This window comes from Diadema antillarum, unplaced genomic scaffold (assembly GCF_040938485.1).
Source record: "Diadema antillarum isolate AM-2024a unplaced genomic scaffold, OU_Dant_1.0 scf00000140, whole genome shotgun sequence".
In the NCBI taxonomy this organism is placed as follows: Eukaryota; Metazoa; Echinodermata; class Echinoidea; order Diadematoida; family Diadematidae; genus Diadema; species Diadema antillarum.
This window is the reverse complement of record NW_027271029.1, coordinates 89,590-111,148: the sequence shown is the minus strand read 5'-3', so window position 1 is coordinate 111,148 and position 21,559 is coordinate 89,590. Positions and strand designations below refer to the sequence as shown.

The 21,559-nt window shown below is 38.9% G+C and overlaps 1 protein-coding gene across 1 annotated transcript in view; it reads left to right on the top strand.

Annotated features, from left to right (window-relative positions):
- The first annotated feature begins 1,215 nt into the window (after positions 1-1,215).
- Positions 1,216-21,559, top strand: part of LOC139721201 (structural maintenance of chromosomes protein 5-like) — a 34,722-nt gene continuing 14,378 nt past the window's right edge. The window contains exons 1-11 of the mRNA XM_071632528.1: positions 1,216-1,298; positions 9,219-9,448; positions 10,373-10,514; positions 11,056-11,274; positions 11,996-12,058; positions 12,586-12,798; positions 13,466-13,627; positions 14,926-15,059; positions 16,314-16,389; positions 17,851-17,968; positions 19,406-19,560. Of these exons, the coding sequence (XP_071488629.1) occupies positions 9,330-9,448; positions 10,373-10,514; positions 11,056-11,274; positions 11,996-12,058; positions 12,586-12,798; positions 13,466-13,627; positions 14,926-15,059; positions 16,314-16,389; positions 17,851-17,968; positions 19,406-19,560 (1,401 nt within the window). The 5' untranslated portion in view covers positions 1,216-1,298; positions 9,219-9,329. The remainder of the gene's footprint in view (positions 1,299-9,218; positions 9,449-10,372; positions 10,515-11,055; positions 11,275-11,995; positions 12,059-12,585; positions 12,799-13,465; positions 13,628-14,925; positions 15,060-16,313; positions 16,390-17,850; positions 17,969-19,405; positions 19,561-21,559) is intronic.

Sequence of the window (21,559 nt, the reverse complement as noted above, 5' to 3'; positions counted from 1 at the left end):
AGGTGCTGCTGCTAAGAGCCTCCTACTGGCGTTCTGCGTGGACCTCTCCAGGCATCCCCGCGACTCACCCGGAAACCAAGTTTTGGTCATGCTCAAAACTTGGCTGCGATTAAATCGGAATTGCGTGGGCACCTCCGGGCAACTACAGGCAAGATACGCGCTAGGTACTGTCAGGTGAAGAGCAACTGCGGAGAGCTCCGGGTAGCAAATTTGTTTCCCCCGCAAGTCAAGCCGCAAAAAAACAACCAAACAAACAAAATAAAACAGATACAATGACAAGGCCTTGAACATGCTCAAAACTTGTTACGAGTGAGTCGACGACGTCGTGCGAATGGGGGTTCGCTCGCAGAGGAACACGCAGAACGCCAGTAGGAGACCCTTACCGGCAGCACCCCGCAGCTACTCCAACTCGGTATCCGTGTAAGTCGCTCGTAACAGAAAACGGATCGGTTTCAAAGCTCCACGCAGGTCATACGGAATACACGCAAGTAGAAGGTAAGTAGCACTCGTCTAGCAGGTAAGAAACAAGTGCGAAACTCGCAAAACTCGCGGAAAATTCTCCTGCGTGCTTGAAAATCCCTCTTCGCAACAAGCCCGCGTACCGGTAGCTGCCCGGAAATGGCGGAGTTCGAGGTATATACCAGTCGCCATAGCGACATTTCCAGTTTTTTTTTTTTTTTTTTTTTCTGGTAATATAATGTTAGAGGCATTATTGATATATCAGAACTTCCCTGAGAACAACTGAACTAAATTTTGAGCAGATTTGTTATTATCATTTTTATTCCAGCAATCTGGAGCATGCTCATCAACCATTTAGTCTCTACACCGAACCCCATCTTGTGAAGTGATGATCTCTTTGGTGATGACCCACACCAAAAGCGGAGTACGCTCTGAGCTACACGAAACGGTGATTGTGGGTAAGCCTATGTGTACTTAGTATTGTACGTAACACGCCCACGCACGTGGGTTTCCCCGCCGAAGTTCGAACAATTTGCACTGCACGTACTGCGGAGCTCGATCCCTGCACAACACAGATGTTCGATGCACGTACACACGAACAAACGACACACACACTGGCGCTCGATCGAGCGAGCGCGAGACCGATCACGAAGCAAAACACTCGTATCCTACATGTACATATGTAGCTTCACTCCCAGATCCCGATCGTGACAGACAGCAATGCTATCATCCTGTTTATAGTATAGAGAGTACAAGTACAGATCAATTACTTGTTGCAGCTAGCAATCTCGATCGCGGTTCCTGGACATGCTGGAGGAGAGATCAGGCGGCGGCTGAAGGTACGACAGAACTTTTTCGATTTGTGTGCTGAAAACAAACAGCCAAACTTCTTTCTTTCTGTAACCTCTCTCATGGTTAGGTACAGGTGTCTTTACCGTTGACCGAAAGATCGGTCTGTATCCGTCCGTCGGGGAATGTTCCCCGGAGACTGCGTCTGGCTTCACGGATCCCCTCCGTATGAGGACAAATATAAAAGAGTCCTCCGGACAGACGGATCTTTCTGTCTACATGTAAGCTACACTTGTATGTTATGCTTTAGCTTCGCCTACACACCTACACTACGTACGGCGCCGCGCTGGTGACAGATGGCTGTCTGTGTGCACCCCCTGCCTGTAATCTGCATTCCTCATCCCAAACCAAATGAATAAAAACATAATAAAATGCTTATTGTAGGGCAGTTATAAGCAGGCCTAGCGGTTAGACTCTTATTTCGTTGCACGAATTTGAATGGGTGGGCGCACAGTAAAAATGAAAGATTTTAAAACTTGATAATTTGAGAATTAAACCATTGTTGTATGTTCTCCATCAGTTTACCAACGACGCAACGTGTGACCACTGTAAGTGTAACAATGTTACTAACACTAGTCTTGTACATTGTGATTGTACCATGCTAATTGCTATCTTGGATCCATGCAATTTGCTCCATTTGCACACACACTGAGAGCCTGGCACACTATTATTGGTACTGTAAAAGTGGAAATTTTTGCACATTTTGCGCAACCAGACGCTAACGCTAGAGCAAAAATTAAAACATGCGAATAATTTTGCTTGCCATAATTATGTTCCAGTAGTTCATGTCCTGATTCCACAGAATTAAAAACACACGAAAATGTCGAAATCCATCTTACCCGGCCGAGCGCGAAAAATATCCACTTTTACAGTATGTACACCTTAAGTAGGTGAAATGTTTGCATTTGTAGTGGGCCAGTGTGCATGGGATCAATTAGACAGAAAGATCCGTCTGTCCGGAGGACTCTTGTATTTTGCCATTAACGCTGTCCTCCGTAGACAGACGGAAGGTTGTAGTACCCATTGCTGTGTGGATGTTCTTAACCACTGTCTCTATGGAAAATTGGGTGAGGTACCTCACCCTTCTCGATTGCGTCTAATTCAAGGCCGTAGGTCGGCAAATTTAAGCTTGAATAGTTACATCAACTATTCAAGAATAGACTACACTCACCAGATTAATGAATAATCCAATATTTCGGTAGAATTTTCAACGCAAAACACACATCAACCAGCCCGTCGCGTCGTCACGTTCAAACTGCAGAAACATACAGTATGAATCTATTAGCTAATCACATGCGAGGTAGTTTCTACGTGTTTTTGTTACTAAAAAAAGTACCTCGCATGTGATTGGTTTACAGATTCAAAATGGCGACCTACGGCTAGCGAACGGCGATGTTGCGATATGGATAAAATTTCTGCATTATAACCGCGTTACTGTGAGTATTTTGATTGCAAAATGTGAGAAATTAACCCCAAATATTGCTGCATAATGTGTCATGTCATGTCAAACTTGTTTGAATGTAAAAAAGCTGTCTGAAATTTGGTTTATCGTAACGTTTGATCAGTGCGCGTTGCTCCACACAGGAGCTGGGATCATTGACTTCGGTCTGTATACGGAGGGGATCCGTGAAGCCAGACGCAGTCTCCGCGGAACATTCCCCGACGGACAGATACAGACCGATCTTTCGGTCAAGGGATCAATGTGATCAAGCATATTGACGGACAGCGCCCTGGCGTATAGACGAGGCTCCAATGACATAAATGAAGCCATGCTGAGGGGCAAAACTGCGTATGGGAGCTCCCATACGCGTGACAAGCGGGCAAGTGTTACATATCACGTCCCATGATAGGCAGGCTGGTATGCGGTACGCATATGGCCTTTTTTACGATCAGTGGTGTAACTTTTGTACTCAGAGGGTCAAAATTTCAAACAAAATATTTTTTCATTATTCTGTTTGATTCCTGTTGGCAAGTATTCAAATTTTTGAAAAAATAACATTTCAGACCTTAAAGCTGAAGAGTTATTGGTGTAATTTAAGGAAAACCCTGGCACCTGAAGTAAATTTAAGCAAAATTTTGTTTTCATGAATTGCACCATAATGACAAAACTCTGTAGTCAAACTTCACCATGCAAAGTTTATATGGTTAACAACAATATATAGTTTGTGAATCAAAACTATTTGGGGGTTGAATATAAAGTGAATTAAAAAAAAAATACATGAGATTTATAAATTTTTGGTAAAAATACCAATTGACATGCAATTTTTAAGATTTTAACTATTTATTGGAGGGCAAGCCAGGTCAAACTCTATACTATAACAAGTCTTTAAGAAGGGCTACCTTCCTATGTAGGTTAAATGAAATTCCAATCATTTCTTTAAATCTTGGATTTTGCACACATGGATGTTTCGGAGGTGACAGTTAACATAATAGAATGTTTCGGAGGTGACATTAATATTAACACTCAGTTTTTTTAGAATAAGTGACAATAACACAAAACTTCTTCTTTTTATCAATGTTTTTAAGAATTATAACTCAAGAACAAGAAATTAACTCCTGTTTCAAGCAGATAAACCACACAGAACAAGTGTTTTTTTACACTTCATTAATTAGCATGGGCACCGGTAGTTTGCCTTCCATTTGGACGAAGGTTGTAAGCTAAATATTGTAATCTGAAGAAACATGGCATTCCATTTTCTACCTTAAATTGGGATGAGGGTGTGAGATCATTTTAGTAATGTTTCTTTGCTCTCAGAACATTTTATTCCACAACACCAGGGAAGAATCACTTCGTTTCGGAGGTGACATTTAATGTTAACATTGTGTTGAAATATTCATTTACAGTAAGAATATGACAGACATAAGCTAGATATTGTAACCTGAAGAAAATTGGCATTCCATTTTCTACTTTAAATTGAAATGAGGGTGTAAGATCATTTTAGTAATGTTTCTTTGCTCTCAGAACATTTTATTCCACAACACCAGGGAAGAATAACTTTGTTTCGGAGGAGACATTCAATGTAAACATTGTGTTCAAGTATTCATATAGTATGTCCCCCCCCCCCCCCAAAAAAAAAAAAAATACAATTAGACTCTTGCATTGACAGCACCCAATATGATTAAATCAGCTAAAATCTACTTTGGGGTCTTAAATTATAATATCTTAGCTCTATTTTGCAGGAAGCCCCAGTCAATTTGGTTAAGTGGTCTCAAAGAAATGTGGATTGTTATGAAGGATGTCAGGAATCTGATTCTTCCAAGTTTAGCACTTGGATGCTCTTGGAACTGCATATTAATGTGTAAACACAATATACAGAACTTGGAGGGAAGGGATTCCTGACATGCTCTACAAAAATCCTCATTTCTCTTTGACCTCTGAAGCAAATTGAATGGGGTTTTCTGTAAGGTGTGGGCAATGAGTTATAGTTTCAATCCCTCAAATTGTATTTATTGATTCACTATCTTTAAAGTTATCGTTGCGGAGGGTACCATTGTAAATTTTAGGTGGGGATATACAATTTGTAGGTTATGAATGCCAAAAGCAAAAATTCTTATTTGACTTGTATTATGTTTTTGTTTGCACATAGTATTAGAAATAAATTAATTCAAGGATGTTCATTAATTTTTCATCATTCTTGATAGCCACCATACAAATGTTATAATACTGGTGAAAGGTGTTTGGTTCATCTGGGATAAATTTTCTATATACCAGATTCATTTAAACTGTTGACATTACTAAAATATATTTTATGTATCTTTCTGAATTGCTTGAAAATTACCAGCAAATCATATATATTAGTCACTTTTGAGAGTAAAAAGTATAAGATAAGAAAAAATCATTTTATTGTTTTGGAGGTGACACAACACAGAGACAACCCAACTTCTCAGGTGTTACAATGTACATTTTGTAACTAATATATTGTGAACATTCATGTCTTTCCTCATGGCTTTAATTTTCAAATATAAGCTCTTTCTTTCAGTTCTTACTTGTTATTTTGTTTAGTTATTCTCTTTCATGATAGTGGATACCAGCTTATATTTTGTTTTAGATTGTAATTCATACTAATCTTTAGCAAGTTTTTACAGTTTGGTTAAGACAACAGTTTGTGTTTCCCAGCTGAAGAGAGCAGCATAATGCTTTTGTGTGAACTTATGGGGAAAATTTTTTTGTTCAGTAATTTTACCCATCAACTTCACAGAAGGTCCCAGACACAAACTGGTCTCAAATAACCCCATAATGGACCGAAAAAGGACAAGTTCACCTCAATAGACACGAGGGTTGAGTAAATACAGCAATATTAGTAAAACACATCAGTGAGAGTTTGAGGAAAATAAGGCAATCCGTTCCAGAGTTATGAATTTTTGAAGTTTCTGCTCAGTCAAAGCTGAATGAGAAGACTTCTATAGTTTGTGATGTCACACGTGTACAAGGATATAGAGAAAGTATCAAGAAAATTCAACATATTTTCACTTTTCTTGCATAACAAAAGAACACTTGACTTCTCTCTTTTGGAAGGCAGGGTGAATGATATTGCCCTAACATACCTCAGTAGTAAGTTGAAGAAATGTGCACTTTTTTCAAAAAGTAAAGTTTTGTGAAATTCACTTATATTTTCTTTATATCGTTGTATGCATGTGACATCATACACTGTCGTAGTCGTCTCATCCAGCAGTGATTGCATAGATACTTAAAAAAACAACATAACTTTTGAATGGATTGTCCAATTTCCCAAACTTTCAATGATGTGTTCTACTAATGTTGTTGCATTCACTCAATCCACATGTATATGAAGGTGGACTTGTCCTTTAAGAAACCATTTTCTTTTCCTTGAAATTCCAGTACTTAAAGCCAAATTCTAAGATAAAACATAATAACAAAACAAGGTAAACACGTCATCAAAATTATATTGAGATAGAACTACAAATCTTGTTTTTGGATCTTTCCCTTTCCAGTCCTGGGGACTTGTTCCTCTGTTCACTTTAGTTGTCAAATAACTTCAATAATCTCAAAAAAATACAATGTCATAAACAGTTGGTTCAACTTGGAAAATGTAACAATTATTGTCATACCTAAAAAAAAAAAAAATCACATAATTTTGTTTATGATTACCACGTTGTACATGGAAAAACAACAACTAAGAATTCAAGAACAAGTTGTGCACCAGCTATAGGCATGTGGCCTTTTTGTGGAGATTGATTATTTTATGATTTTTTTTTTAAGATTGTGGACTAGGGCATGCATGAACTGCCACATGTATCACTTTGGTATCAAGGGAATTCTGGTGAGCTAGGTATACAAAAGTCACTTCTATTGTGATGATTTTGTAGATATTAAATGTATTTGAAAATGTTAATAGATAGTGAAAAGGAACTGAAGTCTTGCCTTTCACTATCACATAACAATATGGTGTTAACAAACAATGTCACCTCCGAAACACAAGAAAAAGCAACCTACATGGAAAGCTGTGATTGGTAAATCTTCAGAACTAAATTGCTTAAATTGGAAATCAAGCTTCTAAGATGAAAGCATCTATATGTTTACTTAACTAAAGCAGGAGAATTGATCTTGATTACAATATTATATATACAACAGATGGGTGTGTTTTGTGCATTCTCTTTGTTAAAAAAGTGAAAAAATTTAAATTTGCCGTAAAACGTACAGTATAGTAACAAAAATAAGAGTGAGAGTGTGTTAGTTGATTTCTCCACTTTGAGACTTATGTTACTAAAATAAATGAAACCATTGGTGTACATGATATGGTTTCTCTTCAATAGAAATGAACAAAAACTCTTGTTAACAGTGTTTTGTCACCTCCGAAACAGTAATTCTTAGTTTTTATGAGATCTTTTATTAATCTCTAGAAAATTCTCACTTCCTGTTGCCATATTACTATTTCCATCCAAAAGAGATTCCTGCCAATTGGACAGAATCAAACAAAATTGCTTTGTCTTCGAGAAATTATCAAATATAATACGCTTGTTGTTTCGGAGGTGACGATTGTTTCGGAGGTGACAAGTGTTAACGGAAAATTGTAAATTGCTCCGAAATGAAAACAACAGGCTATATTTCTACTACCTTCCTTCAGAGATAATGTGAGGGGATATGTTACATTTTTGTAAATGTAATGTATAACTGATGTCAAGAATAAAAAAATCAAATACATAAATCTGTTGTCTCGGAGGTGACAGAAAAGTTAACGGAAAAGTTGCATAAATTTATAAACACTCACCAAAAAATGATAAGCTATTTGAATCAAATAATCTTTGGATCGAAGTTCAGTCAGATTGATTACTATTCTGTTTTGATGGAAATTAGCAAAGTTGGATTTTATAATTGTGAGCAAGAGCTAACTCAAAAGAGGGGTTAATTGTTAACGGAAAATGTCACCTCCGAAACATAAAGTTTGGACAATTTCAGTCTGTAAAGAAGACAAAGCAGAACCTGGTTAACATAATAGTTCTTAATGTTGGATACCTGTCTATCACCACCACAACAAAAATAATGAAAAGGAATGAACAATTTAATATGCTAGGTCTGACAAAAAAAAACCATGTCAGAGTGCATACACCAAAAGTGTTGGATTTCAAGCATGTAAGTGCATGCCACATCTGAAAGAAAAAGAGAGGAAAGTTCATTAAGGTACCCAAGGTAGACACTGTGGGTGGTAAGTTTATGAGAAAAAATAATGCATATCTGTCAGAGTATAAGAAAGTTATACTCCAATTAGTGCCAAAACCGTGTTTTACACCACTGATTGTAAAAATGGCCATATGGTACCACGTTTTAGAGCTACATGTATGCACTCTTAATACACACGTGATGTGCTTTTGCCCCACAGGCAATGTATCATTGAAGTCATTGAACCTCGTCTGTAGCGCTCAGCTTTCTCTGGATCTCAGATCTCACACATTCTTTGTACAATGTAGATTCATAAAACATCAAATGACCAGGATCTATATTTTGGTGGTTATAAAACAAATAGGCCCTAATGTTTTTTTGTTTGTGTAATGGACGGAATATGTCATTGAGTGAAAGATGAAATTATTGATCCATTCAACTCAATTTCATCTTTCACCTCACCTGTCTATTGCACTTACATGTACCTGTACATGTATGAACATATTCATTATTTGTGTACTATTTTTTTAAACCATGAACCTGACTCGTCTGAATTTATACTGAATAACTTGATCTTGACATCGTACAAAGAATAATGTCTATACTTTCTAAAAATGCAAAGGTATTTGAGGTTCCTACTTGTTAGATATTTGAAATGCATTCCTTTTCAGCATTCACTTGATTTTAAAAAAAAAGTGAAAAATGGAAGTGTTAGTCAGTGTTGCCTAGTAACATCTCATAAAGCAATGGAGTCTAAGATAGTTAATTTTGTGTTTTGATTTAATTGAAAGAGCAGTTCGTTCTCTTCAATATAATGTATTCATGTAAAATAATAGCAAGATATGATTTTAAGAGGAAGCCATTTTAATGCATTTCGCTCGGCTCATATGCTCATTACGTATGCACATTGATTGCTAGGTTTGATTGCATACAACTATAGTAGATACAAGCCATTTTTGTGCTGCAATGCACTGACTGTAAGATCTAGATCTGGTAAACTGGTAGTGAAATGACCTTACTTCTGGCATTAGAACAGTGCCCACAATAGTGATACAGTTTATGATAATGATACACTGTTGGCAGAATACCACCTCTACAACTCCTCAAGTGTTGCTGACACTCGTTATTATCATAGATGTACATGCACATGTGGGTGTATAATCCTACATTAACCATAAGGTAGCCAAACAAAGCTGCAACTTGATGGAGAGGGTCCGTGCCTGTCATATAAATTATGAGATAAGTGAGTCAAAAAGCTCATTCTGTTTTCCTTGGTGGCTTCTATATCAAGATCTCCAGAAACCTGTCTACCAGATCTGATTCTCTGCTGCATCAATCCAATGTTCTGAGACGTCAGTGAGAGTCTGTCAAACAAGGGCACAACAGAGAGCAGAGCTCCAAGATGTCGCAGCAAGCGATATTAAAGCGGAAGAAAGCTGCTGCTCCAGCTCTCGGCAGGCAAGACAACATGAAAGGGTTCATAAAGGGATCGATCATCAGAATCAAGATGGAAAACTTTATGTAAGTACATGTAATCAAGCGAGGTAATAATATAAGCAGGGGCGGATCCAGGAATTCGGTAAAGGGGGGCAAATCTAATATTTCTGGTGCCACTTCCGGGTTTCATTTCAGGTTTTTTCTTTTGTTTTTAATGAAAAATAAAGGGGGGCGTGCGCCGGTTGCGCCCCCCTCTGGATCCGCCACTGATAAGGCAGTAAGAGTCTGCACTGCACATACGCCTGTACAATGTATCACAGAGAACATAATGATGTAAAATACTATAACTTTTTTTAGCCATACATCTTCTCATCTACTGTACAAATTTGTAGCAGATCTATTATTACTTGATGACAATGATATGTCTCTGAATGGCTGAAATTTTTGGCAGTTGAGGGATTTAGGGGGCAGACACAGTCCCGGCCTTACAATGACACTTGATTTTTTTTTGTTTTTTGGATAGATTACAGGAATGTACGTTTTTGTCCCATGTATCAGCTTCTCAACTATGCAAATGCAAACAACCATATGGGCATGGCCATCCTTTATGACACTATTGCCGTATTGCCAGATTCATGCAGAAATAGCATAAAATCTATTTTATTCTCTAAGTCGTTATTTGCTTAATATGCCCTGTGTACATGTACATACAGTATGTATATAGGCATTTGCACATCATCTGCTGATTAGCCAGCCATATACTCCTGTGACCAATATTGTTGGGATAAGCTGTATGTCATCTGTACATAATGCTGCTAGTGCTAGACTGTGAGGAGTGGGAATAGCGTGGCACTTCTCCCTGGGGGATTGTTAGACGTTTGCTCGCAGCCTACAATGGTATAGTAGCCAGCCAGCGTGTCAACAGGGCCTTCATTCTACTGCCAGACAGCATGATGGTTTAAGATTATTTTTTGATTGCATGTGCTTGTTTGTTTGTTTGTTTTCCAGGACATATGACTCTTGTGAGGTGTATCCAGGACCACATCTCAACATGATAATGGGCCCAAATACGACTGGCAAGTCAACCATTGTGTGTGCGCTGTGCTTGGCCTTGAATGGCAGCACCAACCTCCTTGCCAGAGCCAAAGACGTGAGTGGTGAAAGCTCAGGAAAAATAACAGCCTCTCACACAGACAATAAAGACTGTGTCATGTATAGTTCTTCTTTGGTGCTTTGAAACTGAACCTTGAGTGACAAAAAGATTGCAGACCTTGTGTCATGTAGTTGACAGTCACAAAATTTTAATTGCTTACTGTTTTTCATCTTGATAAACAATTACATGTTTATCTTACACCAGTATTTTGTATTCTACAAAAGCGTGGAATGTGGAATTCAGAGAACTATTGATCATAGTAATGAGTATGATGGCATGATGGGTGACATAGCAGTACATGATTGACAATGACAGCAACAGTAGTGTAATCTCCAGTTTGTAGTGCATGCTATCAAAATAACACTGAGACATGTACAATGTATTGATGTTACATTAGAAGTCAGTGCTACATGGACTCGCTGAATAACACAGAGTTCTCCAACTTCCGGTCTAAGATGATAACGCACCATACAGTCAATGAAATGTAATAGCTGGTGTTCCTGCAGGAGCTCAACAATGTGGCTGTTTTTCCTCGCAGATTGGAGAGTATGTGAGGTGGGGCACGAACAAGGCAGAGATCGAACTGGAACTGTACAACCCAGGCGACAGAAACTTTGTGCTCCAGCGGACGATCATGCGTCAGGGCAACCAGTCACACTTTTACATGAATAACATGGGGAGGACGGGCAAACAGGTGACAGAGTTTGCAGCAAAGATGAACATCCAGATTGGGAATCTGTGCCAGTTCCTGCCTCAGGTAAATATCGTAGGTAGTGCACCGTTTGATAGTTCTCTGCAGTGGACTTGTGAGTGTAACACCCAGCAGAACTTCATGAATTTCTCCCACAGGGTGTTGGCGGTGGGCTGATGGGGCAAACTGTTTAGGCTAGCTCCCCTGCATTGCTTCTTCTCAAGTAGAAAAGAATGCAAGTTTGATCATTGATGATTTTGGATGAATTTAAAGACATCACTTAATGATAAGTATGACTTTACTTTCTTGGGTGTTTTATCCACTGTCAATTATCCGAATTTTGGAGCTTATATCTTCTGGCACTGGTAAATTTGTATTTTCTGGATGCTCAAAATGTGACAGTTTTTTGAGCCGCTGCAATGAGTTGATACACAGCAGAACTTCCATAAATATACATCCTCAGGGTATGGGTGGTATGTTCATGGGGAAAACCATTAAAGCCTGCTCCCCTCTGCGCTGCTTCAGCTTTACAGGCAGAAATGAATCCAAAACCAATCGTTGGAAGAGATGCTATGAGTTGGCTTTTTGAGATTCTCTTTTGGCAAAGTGCGAGGATGCTGCCACTGCCTTTAGTAACTAAGTCGTCCAAAAAACATGAGACAATTTTGATGAACCATTTTTGCCAGAACTGATTTGTAGTTAGGATCATGCATGCATTTTAGTCTTCAACTGAGACTTTGATTATATGTTATTGACTGATTGCGTTTTCAATTCATTCCCATCACAGGAGAAGGTATCAGAGTTTGCACAGATGAACCACATAGAACTGCTGGAAAAAACGGAACAGGCAGTGAGTATACTGGTTGTACCTTTATACATTTAATAGCATTGTCTTATACTGACATTTGGGTAGGAGCAGGCTTGTGATTAGAGTGCAAGTCTTGTCTCTGTGCCTGTATCCCATTGACGACAAATCCCGAGTATACTCGGGTAGTAAGTGCCTATGGGAAATGTGCGTTGCAGCAAAATTCAGCCTGTCCTCAGTGGGTGTAAAGAACGGATGTTTTGCCTGGATTTAAATGAATTAAAATGTTGTAATAACACTATAAATATTTGGCCATACAAGAATGGGGTAAATGGTGTGGGGTATGATGTCAAAGGTCACAGGTAGAACAAAAACAGAAATTTTAGGGTAAATGTCAAAATTCAGGTACATTTGTAATGGTGGACCAAATGCTATGTGACTATTGAAGATGACTGCATTCCAAACCTCCCTTTCCTCCCCAAAAGAAAAGAAAACGAATATACTCTATAGATATTTGTTTATGTGTGAAAGAAAAATATATATTTATATATTGACATTCAATTCCGTACTAGGTGGGGGATGCCGATCTCTACAAGGACCACCAGACACTTAAGGAACGTCACAGCAATGAGAAGGAGCTGCAGCAGCAGCTGAAGAACAAGCAGGACCGCTTGGGGAGGCTGCGGCAGGAAAACAGCAGGTTTGAGCGCGACGTGGAGCGCTTCAGGGAGCGCGAGAAAACTCTGGAGGAAATCGAGACCATGGAGAAGAAGAAGGCGTGGCTGGTAAGAAGTCATTTAATTTACAGCTTGCTCGTTCATATACTGGTTCAGTCCTTCGTAGCAAATGGTGTTAAACTTCTAAAAAGTATCTGGAGCAGAATGGGAGGGGTTGGGTAGTGTAACCACTACCACACTTGATTCTAAGTAGCTAATAAAGGTCGTATATCCCTTTTGCGAACATCACAAAATTTTGGAAAGTTGAAGAATAATGCCTTCCAGTATCTTGTAGTAAATCTTACAGTAATACACCTGAGAATTTTTTTTTTTTCAAAAAATGAAGAAGTGATAAACTAACCTCATATCACTGGAGACAGTCTTCCACTCTCCATGTTCATAATGGTTGGAATTTTTCCAGGTTCTTACACTGTAATATTTCACTGGAAATCTATAACATTTATTCCTCTTCCATCATAGAAAAGTTTCCAGTTGTATTATTTTGAGGAAAGGTCTTAATTACCTACCTCTACAATACCAGTTTGTGAAAGGAATCTAATTTTCAGGGTTTGTGAAAAGAACACTAAACTTTTAACCCTAATCAGGCCGGGCTTTTTTGGCTATGCTAATGTTTCATGCCGCAAAAGAGACTGTCAGCTCCAATTTTTTGAAAAGTTTTCTGCCACAATTTGTGTGTGTGTATTTCTTCATGCTGTAACTGTGTTCTTATTTTCAGTTGTACGATGAGAAACGACAGATATTTGAGGCCTGTAAGAAGGAGAAGAAAAGCCTAGAGAAGCTGGTGATGGAAAGAGAGCGGCGAGCCCAGCCACTGGAAGCAAAATTGAAAGGAATGTTGAAGAAATTGTCTGCCTTAGAGGACCAGAGAAAAGCTGTTGTAAGTTCACAACCTCATAAGGGATTCTTTGGAGATTTTTTTGTTTTTTTTTTTTAAATTGTGATTGGGTTCAAATCATAACTTTTTTGTTGCTGTTTGAAAGGCACTACGAGAAGAAATTTCTGTCAATGAAAGTGTGACTTTGCATTGAGAATGAAAACTGATTCCTTTTGTGTGCTCAGCATTGTCAAAGGTAATAATAATTATAGGCCAAACAAATTAGAAAAGACAACCAATTTTACAAAACAGTAGAAAATATTAATATTTGTGGAATGCTATGTAAAACATTCGCCATGATGTGTTCGAGGTCCTTTTATACTGAATTGATCTTCGGTATAGACTGAGTATTTATTTGATGTTAAGCATTTATCTAATACACTGTTTAAATAAGGTGGGAGTTTGAAACAAATACCTAACCATTCTCATAAGACTTCCAAGCAAACGTGGCCTTTCTCTGTGTCCATTCTTCATGGTCATGTTGAAATGACACAAGTGAACGTAATACTGTAAAATGATTAATGTTCGCGTGCATTTTAATTTCGCGAATTTGGCGAGCGCCAAGATTTGCGAAATTAAAATGCACGCGAAAGTTCTTGTCTACACTATATGCATTGAATGCCAGTGGCAGTTGGCGAAAATTTCATGCTGCAAAAAAGGCCGTTGGCTCCAATTCGCGAAAAATTAATGCCGCGAATAGGAATATCTTAGTAGATATTACCCTGTTGAGGATGAGTCCCAAGAATACTCGGGCATGTGTCTATTGGAAATGTGTGACATTATGACAAAAACAGTCCATCCTCAATGGGTTAAAGATAGAAAAAAGTTATGAAATGCATCAAAGTTAAGCTGCGGATAGAGCTTTATACCACTAATCCCCCCCCCCCCATCTCTCTATGTATTCATATTTTTGCTTTAACTCGAAACATTGAGTTAGACGAAGTTAAAGTGTGTTTGTGTCAGACACCATGGTATTCATTGCAACTGATTGACAAATTGCCCTACATCAACGTAAATAAGCACGCAATTCAGTGCTTATTAACGTCGATGTAGGGCAATTTGTCAATCAGTTGCAATGAAAACATCTTGACAGAAGAATTTCGTACATTTGAACCATGGTGTTCAGTTTATATGTAGCTTCATCCCACAGTGTAAAATGTACTTTTATCTTACCTGCAATTTTATTTTTGTAGAATCCATTGAGCTGTGTCAAGAGTGAGAAAGTATGCTGACATGTTTCTTTCTTCGTCTTTTTCTGCCCCCTTGGCACTTTTTCCCTTTTTATTCTGTTTTATGTGCAGGCAAGTGATTGCTCCAAGCAAGAGTCAATCATCACTAGGAAGCAGAGGGAGTTGGGGAATTTGGCCGAGGAGATCACCAAAGTTCAGGAAGAACTGCGAGCAAAGAAAGCACAGGAGCAGGAGCGTGCGTCCAAGTGAGTTGTCATGGCGATGAAAGTGGACTCAGTGGCAGATATTTGATGCTCTATGCCTGAATTCACAATAAAGTTGTTTGAATCAATTCATGGTTAAAATTTGATCCATAGACTGAGACAGATGCAAAATGGACCTGACACATAGAGCCATACAAAAATTGTAGCCATATTTCTTATAAGCCATGTGCTGGATTTAAACCACCTAGTTTTTGAATTGCCACCCATTTTTTTTTGAATACTTATATTTGTTTTTTTTTTGCTCTTTCCTTTTCCCTTTCATGACCCATTGTTTACACCGTGTGAAGACAAAATATGAATTGTATTATTAAGTGTTTACTTGTGGCACATACATAACTTTGAAGAATAAAGAGTAATAACAAGTAGATACTTAAAGCATTTTACACAGACACTTCCTTCTGTACATTTATATTTCATTGAAGTATGAATGCTAGAGAACAACTGCAACAGAACATCAAGCAGACTTGAGCTACTCAGCATGGTTTGTACAAGCTCAAGACAGGCATCCTCAGACTATTGTACACCAGTGGAAATTGCATGATTCTCTAAAGCTCTCTTGTATCACAATTAAATATTTATGGGTTTAACTGACAATAGCTTTGTTTGTGAGTGCATTGAAATAGATAGCTTGCCTGTAACTGGCTCCATAATACTCTGTAATCACAAACATGTGTATGGTTTAGAACTGAATACCATGTAAATAGCATGCCTGTAACTAGCACTATGATATTTTCATATCAAAAAGGTTCAACACCACAAGTAAAGTACCAAACAAATCTGAAGTTCAGCAGTATGTAAGTTTTAGGCTAAACTTAGCTTCAATTTGTATGTCTGGAATATGACCTGAACTGTATTCTCCTCAGTTGCCTCCGGACATTTCTGTGTTGCTATATAAGTTTGGATAGGAAAACAGAAATATGCATGTATGATGTATGATTGACAATTTCTACTTTGTACCATTTCTTCGTTGTCCATTGCAAATATATATTAAAAAAAAAAGCAAGTGATTACTAAAGGGTGTGAGCTATTTATCACAACTCTTTAACCTGTTGGAGACAAGTCCCGAGTATTCTCGGGCAGATGTCTATGGGAAATGCGTGCTGTAGCGAAATCAGCTCTTCCTCAATAGGTTAAGATTCTGCCATGAAGTTGTCTGTACTACAAAACTTTGATTTTGTATTTATGATGAAATGGTAGGCTTTGGTAGGTAATGTGCATTGATGTTGATGATTTCAGAATACATGAGTGGAAAAAGGAAGTACAGGGCTGGAAGAATAAGCTGGAGACCTTAGAGCCAGATGACAATATCAAGGTAAGAGATGATGACGACGATGATAACGATGATGATGACGATGATGATGATGACGATGATATGATGATGATGATGGTGGTGATGATGGTGATGGTGACGTGTTGATGATGACGATGAGGATGATGACGATGATGATGACGACGATGACGATGGTTATGATGATGGTGGTGGTGATGATGATGGTGATGGTGACGTGTTGATGATGACGATGAGGATGATGATGATGATGGTGGTGGTGATGATGGTGATGGTGACGTGTTGATGATGATGATGATGATGACATGAGGATGATGATGATGATGACGATGATGTGATGATGATGGTGATGATGATGATGATGTGAAGAATGAGGATGATGATGGTGCTGAGGAAGAGGAGGGGTCTCAAAGGCACCTTGACCACTGCTGATATGGTTACAAGGTCTCCAAATCACAAATCCAGGAACTGTGATCAAACTTTATATCACAGATTTTTAATTGCTTTGAATTTCTCCCCCCCCCCCTTATTTGCTCCCACTAAGCTCTGAACACTACCCCCCCCCCCCCCATGAAAGGAACCTGACTACAGGCCATCCATGGTATGACTACGTATTGTGCAATATTGAACACAGCACTCACCTGATAATCAGAAACTGCTTTTTAGAACCCCACTGAAGTACATGTGTTGACTGTGTTTAACTCTTCTTTATCAGAACCATGAACCGTTTTATCCTGGCATATTTTGGCTTAGGGATTTCATTTCCTTACCAGAGTGGTTACTTTCTCACCAAACCCAACAGATTCTGCCAATTACACTGTCTAAACATTTGGCGTAAACGCAGTTACTAGGACTTAGTGCTTTGGTGGTCATATTGAGTGTCGTCGGCTTCTACCACCGATATCTATAGGAGGTATGATTCCTACAGTAACTTCTACTCATGCACTTACCACCCCACCTTCAGTGTGATTATGTACCGTCACTTTCCCCATGTGTGGCCTATACTCTCCTTCTGTATACATATATATGTGTAGTATGTGTGTATGTGGACAGGTGTAAGGCGAACATATTAAGGAGGAATTAATATGAACAAATGCGTTTAAAGTGTCATAATGTGCATGTTGCTACAACTGTAACTTGAATAGTGAAACCAAAATGCGTTGAAGTTAGCAGTGTATCCTATTTCTCTGCATTGACAAAATCATAGGTGTTGAACTATGAACTCTAAAAAGGATTATTTCGTGGATCAAATGAACATAATTTGTTTCCTCAATACATTTGCCAAAACTATGAGACTTAGGTGTCCTTTTTCTTTTACGACCTCCTCAAGCAGGAGAAAAACTTGTCTCGTGACCCCTCCTGATCAAGCAGTGAGCACTGTATGGACAGAAATACCATGTTTTGATGAGAATGATGAAAAAGTTAATATGCCTGTGCTTTTGAATTTGTTGTGAATTCCTTTTCCTTTGACATTTTCCCCTGCAGCCTCAACTTGCAGCCAACATGGCAGAGTTAAACAGAGTGACACAGGAGACCACTCAGATATCTACGAAGTGCAGCAACATCAAAGTGGAACGAGATAACATAAAAGGCGAGATTGGAGGTGAGTAGCCATCATTGCATGTGTTTGTTCCTTTATATTTTACCATATTTTTTATTATTGTTACCTCCACCAAGGGAGGAGGTTATGTTTTCGTTACCTTTGGTCTGTTTGTTAGTTAGTTAGTTTGTTTGTTTGTTTGTTTGTTTGTCCATGTGCAAAATAACTCAAAAAGTTGTGAAAGTATTTGGATGAAACTTGCAGGAATGGTTTAGAATGATACAAGTAACAGATGATTAAATTTTGGTAGTGATCCAAGAATTTGGGAGGAATTTATGAAGGATTTTTGATATTTTGGCAGGTAGGGTCAATGAACTTGGGAGTTCAGGCTGCGCGTGTATGCGGTTTGCATGCGCGCAATAAAGTGCGTGCTCTAGTTTCTGCTAGGGCGAGGCGCGCAGCTGAGGGTTTATGATGTAACAAAGGCTTCTATATTGGAAAATCGGCACGTATGGGTGGAAATCACTGATATCTCTATGGAAGAACAATATCAGTGGTGGAAATGAGCTGCATGCTTGGCAGTGGTCTGCACTCTCAGAGTGCTTCTCTAGTTTTATATGGGATGGTGGGATACTTGTCAGCAATTAGTTATACATGATCATGCCCCCAAGGGCGATGCTCAAACAAAGGAAGCACAGAGTACTATAAACATTGAATTTTTTTGCGGTGTGGAAATTTTCGACCATTTCGCATGGCATGAAACTAATGTGAAAATAAAAGCATTTGTAAATTTTGCTTGTTACGGTATGTGTTATGGTATTTTGTCACTTTGATTTTGCAGAAGTGAAAACACTTGAAATTCATCTTACCCAACTGAGAGAGAAATTGCTCATTTTGAAATTAGGACATGCACATTTGGTATGCACACAATGCATATTGCTACTGGAGGTGTGTATACTGTTTTGTATGTATTCAGTTCGTAATTAGCTCATGGAACACATTGGTACAAATTACCTTTCTTTTTTTCTCAGTTGGTTTAATGGGCACTTCACTCATTTTCAAAGCGGCATAATGCATATAGACTTGCCAGACATATCAATTTATGGAATTCATGTTCAAACAAAGAATGAACTTGCGTTTAGACCAGGGTGCCGTTTCATGAAAGTTGTCAGCGCTGACAAGTTGTCAGTCTCTGACAATTACCATAGTAACAGTCAGTGACCAAAGCTTCTCAGCCAATCAAAACCAAAGATTTTACTGAAATTGTTCGAGACTGACAACTTGTAAGCGCTGACTAAATTGATGAAACACCCCCAGGTGACCAGAATAGTCCAGATTTGGTGGATTTCTGAATGCTGATGAAAAAGCTTAGCAGGTTAAACCATGTGTCTGGTTATGTAAAGGGTTAAGGGTTTGTGTAAATATTGCCCTCGTGGCATACCACGAAACACACTTTCTGTCCCTGTGATGATGTGTTTCATTAATCTTGCCACTCTGCAGCGCTGAATAAAAGGCTGAAACAAGTCAATGACCTGAGGGATCAGAGACTCCGCCTCCTACGGAACAAGTTCCCAGACACAGTCAATGCAGTCATGTGGCTGCGCTCCAATCGAGACCAGTTCAAGAAGCCGATTCATGAGCCCATAGCTCTTGTGGTAAGAAACACGTCTCCTTTATGGTTTTCAGGTTCCTTTTGCAACCCTAAAAATTAGCATCCTGTCATAAGCTGGTATGTTGTAGAGGTACAGAAGGTAATTCAGATCTTCTCTCAGAATAATTGTATCCCCCGAACAGAGTTCGGAGGATACTATGGGTTTGGCCTCGTTGCACCGCCGCGTCCGCGTCCACCGTAGAGGTTTTCTTGTGAGCGCTCTACTGGCTGCAGTTCTTCTTAGATCATCTTCAAATTTGGCATGAATATGTATTATGGTAAAACGAAGACGCCTATTCTTTTTGGTGATGGCGCCCTTACTTGTTCCGTCTTTATACATGAAAAGGTATGTGTGTGCGACGCTGGCGTTGTTTCTTGACCGATTTTTTTTAAAATTTGGTATGTAAATGTATCATAGTCAAATCTATACACCTATACCTATTGATAATGCTGCCCTCACTGTTCCACCTTTTACAGGGTCAAAGGTCACCCTGATCATGTCAAAATTTGCAAAAGTGCATATTTATGCAATAACTTGATGGTTACTCAACATGCATGGGTGGTCATTCTACATAAAGGACACGACGGTTTGTGGTGACGGCGCCCTCGGTGTTCCGACTTGGATGCCATGTAACATTTCTTCCGTGCGCTCTATCAGCCACATTTCTTGTCTGATTTTCTGCAAACTTGCTATGGAGGTTTGTGGGGGGGTTATTCTAGGTAACAAAAGCTTCCATTGACAGCGCCCTCATTGTTCTGACTTTTAAGGATGGCATGTCATATTTCTTGTATGTGCTATTCTACATGTAACCTCATTTCTCATGGGATTTTATTCAGACTTGCTAAGGATCGTAGAACGGATGGTCATTCTACGTGTACATGTAGGACACAACAGTTTGTGGTGGTGGTGCCCTCAGTGCTCCAACTTGGATGCCAGTCACATTTCTTGTGCATGCTCTATCAGCCACATTTCTTGCCGGATTTTATTTGAACTTGCTATTGAGGTTTATGGGGAGTTATTCTAGGTAACAAAAGTTTTCATTGCCAGCGCTCTCATTGTTCAAACTTTTATAGGATGACATGTCATATTCCTTGTATGTGCTATATGCCAGCCTCATTTCTTGTCGGATTTTATTGTATCCTGCAACAGTTGCCATATTATACAACATTCTGGCCTAAAAAGTAATCCAGATGGGGTATGGGAGACGGGTTCGGGGGATACATGTGCTCGAACGGGTCTCCTGTGCGAGTGCTCTAGTAAACTGGAAAGTATTTTTATGATGGAGGGGTAAACAATGCTTCAGATTTCAATTTGATATATTTAGACCAAAAAAAAAACCAACTGCTGTTCTAGGTACAAAAGGGAGTGTATTCCTTAGTGACAGACATGGGGTCAGTTTTTCATTTCCTTTTTTTTTTTTTTTTTTTTAACCCGAGCTGTATTACCGAAAGATTTTATATGTGATCTTGGGAGACATCATTCTTCAACAATGCAGAATTTTGTGATGTTTGCAAAAGGAATATATGACCTCTTCTTGAATCCTACACAAAGGTTAGTCCCAACCAAAACACATTCCTACATTTGAAAGTGAATGCTTCAATAGATGGGTGGAAATTGTTAATTTTGAAAACATTATGAATCTCTGTAATCATGTAGTATACTGTATACACCGAATATTTCGCGAGGTTTTATTTTCGCGAATTTCGCAAGTCAGGTGCTAGTCGCGAAATTAAAGACATGCGAAAATATTGATTCTGATCCTGATGTGAATGTAAAGTACGCATGTATACTTCTCTGTTCAGTACAGGGCTCAACGATTGCGAAATCGTCGGGTAGTCCTGATTTGCGAAAATTTACACTCGCGAAATATATGGCGTATACAGTAATCAACTTTTGTGGGCAGCAGAATTTCGAAGACCATGGGGTGGGGGGGGGGGAGGGTGCAAGCAAGGTCTCATTGTAGATAATTATACTTCATGAGGAAGCATTATGGAGTGACTTA